The 8,382-nt window shown below is 41.1% G+C and overlaps 1 protein-coding gene across 2 annotated transcripts in view; it reads right to left on the reverse strand.

Annotated features, from left to right (window-relative positions):
- The window catches only part of Filip1 (filamin A interacting protein 1), a 214,136-nt gene extending 205,980 nt beyond the window's left edge, over positions 1-8,156 (reverse strand). Inside the window, exon 1 of one of the 2 annotated variants that reach the window (XM_085689450.2) lies at positions 7,972-8,154. In XM_085689450.2, the coding sequence (XP_085545576.1) occupies positions 7,972-8,010 (39 nt within the window). In that variant the 5' untranslated portion in view covers positions 8,011-8,154. Of the gene's footprint in view, positions 1-7,971 lie in introns of both variants that reach the window. The other variant, XM_085689448.2, reaches the window with a different exon arrangement.
- Between the last annotated feature and the right edge of the window lie 226 nt (positions 8,157-8,382).

Here is an 8,382-nt window from a genome sequence, read left to right on the forward strand (position 1 = left end):
AAGTTTCGTATCTCTCTCTCTTTCTTTCTCTCTCTCTCTCTCTCTCTCTCTCTCTCTCTCTCTTTCACACAGACAGACAGACACACACACACACACATACACACATGCCATAAACGACACTCACTTCACAGGAAATATGCAATATTTGTCACTCTAAGTCTTAGTTTATTGCACTTACCATGATGATTTCCAGCTGTATCTATTTTCCTGGAAAAGCCCTTAATTTTATTTTTATTAAGCTTAGTGTGTGTGTACTGTGTGTGTGCATACTGCACATGCCATGGCACACATGTGGAGGTCAGAGGACAACTTTGTGGATTCCGTCATCTTCTGGAAACTGCTCATCAAGCACCTCTACACAATTTAAATTCTCTTTACATCTGAGTAAAGTTCCACAATGTGTATGAACAATACACATAAATAATAAATAAATAAATAAATAAATAAATAAATAAATAAATAAAATGTGTATGAACCACATTTTCCTTATCCATTTATATATTGATGGACATCTAGGCTGGTTCCATTTCCTAGCTACCGTGAATAGTGTAGCAGTGAACAGTGATAAGCAAACGTCTCTGTGGTTGGACTCAAGAGTCCCCTGGGATCCCTTAAGAGACCCAGGAAACCTGTAGTTGGACTGTGTGGTCCTTCTATCCCTATTTCCATGGAGGAAAGGCTTTTGATCCATTCTGAAATGGTTTTTAATGTGGAATGAGACATATGAATTAGTGTCATTCTTCTAATGGTAGATATCTAGCTTCCCCAGAACCATTGGCTAAATGTTTTGCACTTTTTTATTCAAAGATTAGGTAACTGTAACCATGTTGGTTTATTTCTGAGTCCTGTCTTCCACTGGTCTATGGGTCTGCTTTTGTGCTAGTGCTACCAAATGGTTCTTTACAGGCTTTGATTATGAGAAAGAAGATCATCCACAAGAACCTAATCAACTATCTAACATAGAAGTTTTATTTATACATATTTATAGAAAAAAAGTAGAAATGTCCTCTCTTCATGTGACCTCAGTGACCTGTGATGTCTTTTATAAACATTCAATGCCTAACTGTGAATGACCTATAACATTTTACCCCTGCTGCCGGAGTATCTTCCGCTGCTTCAGCCAATAGTCGCTGAAGCACAAGCCCACGGTGCTGTGGGAGGGCCTTCTGCTCCGTCAGCCAATAGCCGCTGAAATACCAGCCCACTGGGGCGTGGTATATTTCTCTTTTAAAAAGAGCCACAGATCTCGCCTCAACCCTCTTGGTTCCAGCGCTTGGTCCCGGCTCCTGCTCCAGCGACTAGGCTCCCTTCCTGACGGTTTATGGGGTATGTAAGTTTTACCCCCCAAAATAAATAACCCCTTAAAGCATAACTGGTGTGGGATTGATTCGCAGTTATACCCCAAATGATCATTATCAAGAAAGACTGCTGGATAAAAATGCACTACTTCATGAGACAGTGAGAGCCCACTTACACTTCCAGCTATGAACCCCACCCAGTCTCGCAGGTGAGATAAGAACAAGAAACTAGTCTAACTGTTATAAAAGACTGTTCCATCCCACCAGGCTAGCTTACACCCAAAATAATCACACAGAAACTGTATTCATTTAAATACTGCCTGGCCCATTAGATCTAGCCTCTTATTGGCTAACTCTCACATCTTGATTCAACCCATTTCTACCAATCTGTGTAACACCACGAGGTCATAGTTTACCAAGAAAGATTCTAACCAGCGTCAGTCTCAGGCAGGAGCTTCATGGTATCTGCCACTCTGCCCTTCTTCCCAGCATCCAGTTCTGTCTTCCCCACCTAAGTTCTGCCCTATCAAAAGGCCAAGGCAGTTTCTTTATTCAACCAATGAAAGCAACACATAGACAGAAGGACCTCCTACATTAAAAGACCCCAGTCCCTCTCTGAGAGGTGAACCCCACCCTTCCTGAGAAGTCACTGATTATGTCACTGACTTGCCATGTGTTGTCTTTGTTAAATCTTTCTTACATGTGTTCTGGCTTTGTAAATATGTTTGCCTCTGTGGTTTGACAATCATTCCTGCCATGATAACATTTATACTATGTGTCATGATAGCAGTTTAGAGAATGATAGGAGTTCTTTGCATTCATCTTTCAAGATCTATAGATATAAAAGTCTACAAAACTTTCATGCTAAAGAACAGTAGTACCAGCTGGAAAGACAGGTCAGCAGCTGGGAGCACATGATGTCCTTCCAGAGAACCAGAGTCAGATTCCTATCACCCGCATCAGGTGGCTTACAACTGCCTATGTCTGTAGGTCTAGGGATCAAACACCCTCTTCTGCCTCTGCAGGTACCACACTCAGGTGTACAAACCTACACAGAGACACATATGTAGAATATAAAAGTAATAGTAATAAAATATTTTAAAAGAACAAAGGGACCTTTATTTACAGAAAAAAATATTATAAAGCAGAAAGATTATACAGGCCAAAAAGCAAAGTACACCAAAATCATGACTTTTAAATAACAGAGGCATGGGTCTTTGCTGTGGTAATCAGATCATGTTGGGAACTGCATTTTAAAATATAAAAACAAAAAGCCAAGTATGGCAGCACTGGGGAGCAAAAGGAAGTAGAACTGCCACAAGTCTTAGGCCATCTAGGGCTACAAAGGCAGACACTATTGCAACAAAACTAAAAAATAAAGCGAATACAGTGTAAGGGCATTGGAATCTGCTAACTCAGCACTCTCACTCTGTAGACAAAAAAACTGGCTCCAAGAGGCTAAGGGCTTCATCCAAAGTCAACAATCACAGAATCCACTGTTATTTTTCATTAGTCTACCTACTTAGCCATTATTTGGGATCCTCCCAAAGGCCTCACAAGAGCTTTCAGTTCTCATCTGAGACAGACCAAGGACACACTAAATAAGAAGATGCATGTAGAACTCAGTCATGACCACTTTCAAATGAACACTGTTTCTGCGGTGTAATGGGTAGAGCCCCGGCACCTTGCACACGCTAGGCAAGTGTTCTACCACTGAGTATCTGCAGCCTTCAAAATACACTCTAAAAAGGACTGCACAACGCAGGCAGAACACTTGCTCATTATGAAAGTGAAAGGAGCAGGCTCTCAAAGCTAAGGGCAGAATTCTGCCAACTATCTAAATGAGCAAGGAAAGTGATCTTATAGCCTCCAGAGAGACCCTGCTGATACCTGGTTTTTGACCACTGAGACACAAATTGCCTATCTGACTGCAAAACCATAAAATAATGGTTGTGCCATTTAATTATTTAAAAAATTATATTACATTCATTTATGTGATGAAAGAGGCAAACATATCCTATGGCATATATGCAGAGGTGAAGGGACAAGTTTCCAGAATGGGTTCCCTCCTTCCACCATGTTGTTCCTGGGGATTAAGTTCAATATTCAGGCTTTATGACTTTATCCACGGAGTCATCTCATTGGACCCTATTTGCACTGTTTTAAACAACAAATCCACTGAGCAAAATGAGAAGTCAAAGATTTGCTGACTCATATAACTGAGAAGAACAGGGGTGGAAGATGAGGTATGTCTCACTGGTGCCAATGAGACAGAACTCAAAGCATTTTTATTAATTCTCCTCAAACTGTGCCTCTATTTCTCGCTGTATGTGAACCTCTGTGTTCTTCTAAGGAAAGATTTCCTTCATGTTACAGAAGATGGACACAACCACGGCAAACTATAGAACCATGTTTTTCCATTCTGCAGTCTCAGAAAAACATGAGACTTACTGCCCCCTTTGGTGTTCAGATAAAAGTCTCACGGAGTATTACCCATTAAGAAAATTAGACCATATGAACCCTTCCTGACCTAGAGGAGACAGCACCATATTTGACCAGGCCATGATCACAGGAGGCCCCAGAGCCCAGCTAGTCAGTGTAGTGCCGAGCCAACAACAGCCTTGCTGTTATTCCAATGGAATGAGTGAGGAGCAGATCCCCTGCAAGAAAGAAGGAAGGGTAGGATAGACAGATGAGAGCATTAGGTGACCACAATTATAGCAGGAAGACATTGTAAAGGGAAGTGCTAGCCCACTCAGAGGGGACCCAGCTGAATTCCTCCCCTGCCCTGATCTTTGGAGACAGGACATCTGTAGCCAGAAATCCCACTTCAGTTAGGCTGGCTGAAATCTGTTGCATCTAAGATGGCTACCAGAGTGACCAACCTCTACCTTCAGTATAATGTGTCTGCATGCTCAGTGACACATGCCCAGGTGCCATGACAGCTGATGTCGCCATGGATACAACCAGAAAGAACTGTAACAGGAGCAAAATAGGCAATGCCCCAATTTCTGTTTGAGTAAGGTCTCATCTCTCCCTGGCTGGGCTTGAACTCACTGCAACCTAGGATGATGTTGAGTTCCTGGCCTTCTCCAGTCTGTTTAGTGCTAGGACTGCAGGTGTGTGCCGCCGTGCCTGATTCTTACCCTTCATTTCTTTTACCTGAAATCTGTGACTCCAAGACACACGCTCCAAATGAACCAAGAGAATGACTCACAAATTCATTGGCAGAGAGTTACCATCTTCGCAATCAGTTTGGTCTTATTGCTGGTTCCACAGTACCAAGAAGAAAAAAGGCCTATGGTTGGGGTCCAAAATTGTAAACACAGACTGATTAAAAAAAGTATAAAGGGTCAGTTTGGGTAAGGTTATAGGGTAGCTGTTCTCAACCTGTGTTTCAAGACCCCTTTGGGGAGTCAAATGACCCTTTCACAGGGGATGCCCAAGACCATCAGAAGACACAGAAATTTATATTATAATTCATAACAGTAGCAAAATTAGTTATAAAATAGTAACAAAAATAATTTTTTGGTTGGGGGTCAGCACACCATGGGGAACTATATTAAAGGCTCACAGTATTAAGAACCACTGCTATAGAGAATAATAAATGAAAAAGTGCTTGGGGCGGCCTTGTGGGGGTCAGTAAATGACTAATCATAGACAGTGACATCAGACAGGCGATTAAGGCCACTGACTGTAGTAGGAAACCACTTGTTCATTCCCGGCTGCTCAGTCTAGAAATAATTGCACAGAAACCATATTATCTGCAATACTGTTTGGCCAATAGCTTAAGCGTATTTCTGGCTAATTCTTATATCCTAAACTAGCCCATCTCTATTAATCTGTGTATCACCACGTGGCTGTGGCTTACCGGGTAGGTTCCATCCAGCGTCTCTCTCTCTGGAGAGGCTACATGGCTTCTCCTGACTCTGCTTTCTTTCTCACAGCATTCAATATAGTTTTCCCCCCTAGTTTTATTCTACCCTATTATCAGGCCAAGGCAGTTTCTTTATTCATTAACCAATAAAAGCAACACATATACAGAAGAAACTCCCAACCCAACTGACTTTCTTTTATGAACATTAGTGTGATGTAACCTGGAAGGAAGGTTACCAGTAATCAGTGTGCAAATTCTCAAATGTGATTCTTGTGCCACCAATGTCACAATCACCTGGATATTTTATTTGAAATGCAAATTTGAGTCCCACTCAAATTTAATAAATAAGCTCTTATGGTGGGTTATAGATGTTTTATTGTTTATATGCATTATAGGTGATAGGTATTTCCACATTCTAAGAAACTAAGAACAAGGACAGCAAATTTTAGTAGTAAGCATGTCTTTAACAGGAAACACGTAATTCACTTCCACTATACTTTCAGTGAAAACACCATGCTTAATGTCAGGCATCTTGTCCATCGTTGTGTGGTCCAGCAATACTGTCTGTTCTAAGCCACAATCATTATACACTGTGAAAAGGAAAAACCGAGCTTGGGCATAGTTGCGCACAGCTTTAATCCCAGGACTTGAGAGGCAAAAACAGGCAGATCTCTGAGTTCAATACCAGTCTGGTCTATATAACGAGTTTCAGGCCAGTCAGAAATACACAGTAAGACCCTATGTCCAAAACACTTTTTAAAGTAAAAGTAAAAGAGGTTAATGTTACAAGGCTTCTCAAACACTGTAACATTATGATGTCTGGTTTGGTTTGGTCTGGTTTTGTGTAAGGGTCTCACTCTGTAGCCCAGGCTGCTCTGGAAGTAAGTATGTATTGAAGGCTAGCATTGACCTTCCTCCTGCCATAGCTTCCTCAGCGTCTGTATTATAAATGTGGGCCATCACAGCTGGATGAAATCACATTTTTAAAATCTGGTCTCTTAAAATAGTCTACACCAGTATTGAATAAAGACTTAACTCAGAATATGAGCCAAGTAGAATGATGCGTTTGTATGAACATATAAAAATGAAACCCATTATTTTGTGTGCTAACTGTAAATTTCTTAGAAGTCAAGTGACTTAACGGAGCAGGATTTGGCATCCCAATTCCTACACAATGAAAAGGGTTGGCTCTTGACCTCGTCATGGGGCTACCATGTCTCGTAAGAATGTTGTATGCCTCAAGCTTCTGTACCATTCTGTAGTTTGACTTTTGGAAGGCTGAGAATCCTAATCAATGTTTTGCCCGCAGAGGCTTAAGAGCACATCCTTGCTCTGCAATAGTGGGCACATAGCACACACTCTGCTGGGGGGAATGGCATGTCTCCAACCTCACAGGAGGCAGCGCCATCCAGCTTGTGCCAGCCTTCTTCCTGACTTTAGCTCCATACTTTCTCCTATTGCAGATTTTATCTCATCCCTTTACTATTGTAAGGCATAACCATGTGTAGAACAACTCTGCTGAGTTCTGTGAATCCAGGGTGCGGTTGAGTTCAAGGATAGTATTGAAAACACAAGAACATTCCAACATTGTAATACTTAAAATAGAATTTCCTGTTAGTCCTAAAATTATACTTAAAATGCTAACTACAACATTATGTATTGGTTTTCACTCTTATGCTCTTGGCTTAAAATTGTACTTAAAATGTTAACTAAAACATATATATATATATATATATATATATTCATTTCTCTAATTTTGGTGCAGCATTTTCTAGAAATCTATCCTGAAGAAATTGTACAAAACTTAAAAATTAAAGTGTAGAAATTTCCAAACATTATAGGAATGATCACGGGTCCACTTAGTGGAATAGTATATAGTTATAAAAGTCTTTAAGTAAAGAACACAAAGCTGAACATAGGTGGCTCACAATTGCAGTCTCAGCCTTCAGGCAGTAGAGACAAGAGGACCCTCACAAGTTCACGACCAGCCTAGTCTATACAGCAAGTTCCAGGCCCGGCAGGCAGGGTAAGTAGTAAAAACCAAACACAAGTTATCAATATCTATGGACAAAATCTAAAGGAGAACATGCATGAAAGAAGAGAGAGGCTGATCTGTGGTGGCAATGTTCTAAGTTGAAACAAAGTTGTTGCATAGGCAGTGAGACAGGATCTCATGAAGCCAAGGCTCAGATTCATTATGCAACTGAGGCTGACCTTGTCTTCTCATTCCCCTGCCTCTGCCTCACCAGCAATGGGATTTCAAGTGTGCAGTACCAAGTCTGGCACTAGGCTTCCCTGCTGCTGGCATAGGCTGTGCCCTCATTGTACCGAGGGAGTGACAGCAACCGCTCTACATGGTTGCCAGAGCAGAGCATTTGACACAGTGCCTAACGCCAAAGAACGGCTGAGAACATATGCAGGATTCCAGATGCGAGTCTCTGGATTTTTAAACCATTTCTGCCTTGTTGGCTCTAATTCTAGCCACTTGTTTGGTATGGAGTAAAGCAATCTTATGTCATAATCACAATCTGAGATATACTAAAAGAAGTCCCAGATCTGAGGTGGATGGTTTGGCTACTGATAAATGTACATGTTACGCCTTTTCTTTTTCTTTCAGCCAAGCCATAAATCTAATTGTAAATCAAACAATCTCACTCAAACCTCTGCAATCAATTTTTATATCCAAGGTGGCACAGCATTCACATAATACATTACTTATCAGGGGTCGTTAATGAGCCAACGGCAACAACAAACCAGAGAAATAATACAATATTAATAATGAGAAGAAACTCTTACCACAGCCACTGTCACTGCCTTCCAGAAGCTCCTGGGCATTGCAGTTGGCTAAAGACTTCAAAGAAGGAAAAATTACAGAAATTGTTTCTCTATTTTCAGGTCTGCAGCAGAAAGTGATTCTCAAGTGCCTTGGCTTGGTTAACTCAGAAGCAAAAGAAAACATGAACGTGCACAAATATCTGCCTCTCATTTGAAGTGTTTCATTATGCATTTAACCTATCTCAGAACGCCGCCCTAATTACATATCTGTGTGGGAACTACAGTCTTCCACCAAGGCATGCGCTGTATTTGGTCAGATAGGAGATCCAGGGGGAAAAAATTAGAAAGACATTTTTTGTTTCCCTAGTAGTGGGAGTCAAGTACGCACTGAGGAAATATTTGTCGTGCTTACCACATATTTGTCATATCCTT

The sequence above is a fragment of the Myodes glareolus genome, chromosome 4 (assembly GCF_982192425.1).
Source record: "Myodes glareolus chromosome 4, mMyoGla1.1, whole genome shotgun sequence".
NCBI lineage: Eukaryota > Metazoa > Chordata > Mammalia > Rodentia > Cricetidae > Myodes > Myodes glareolus.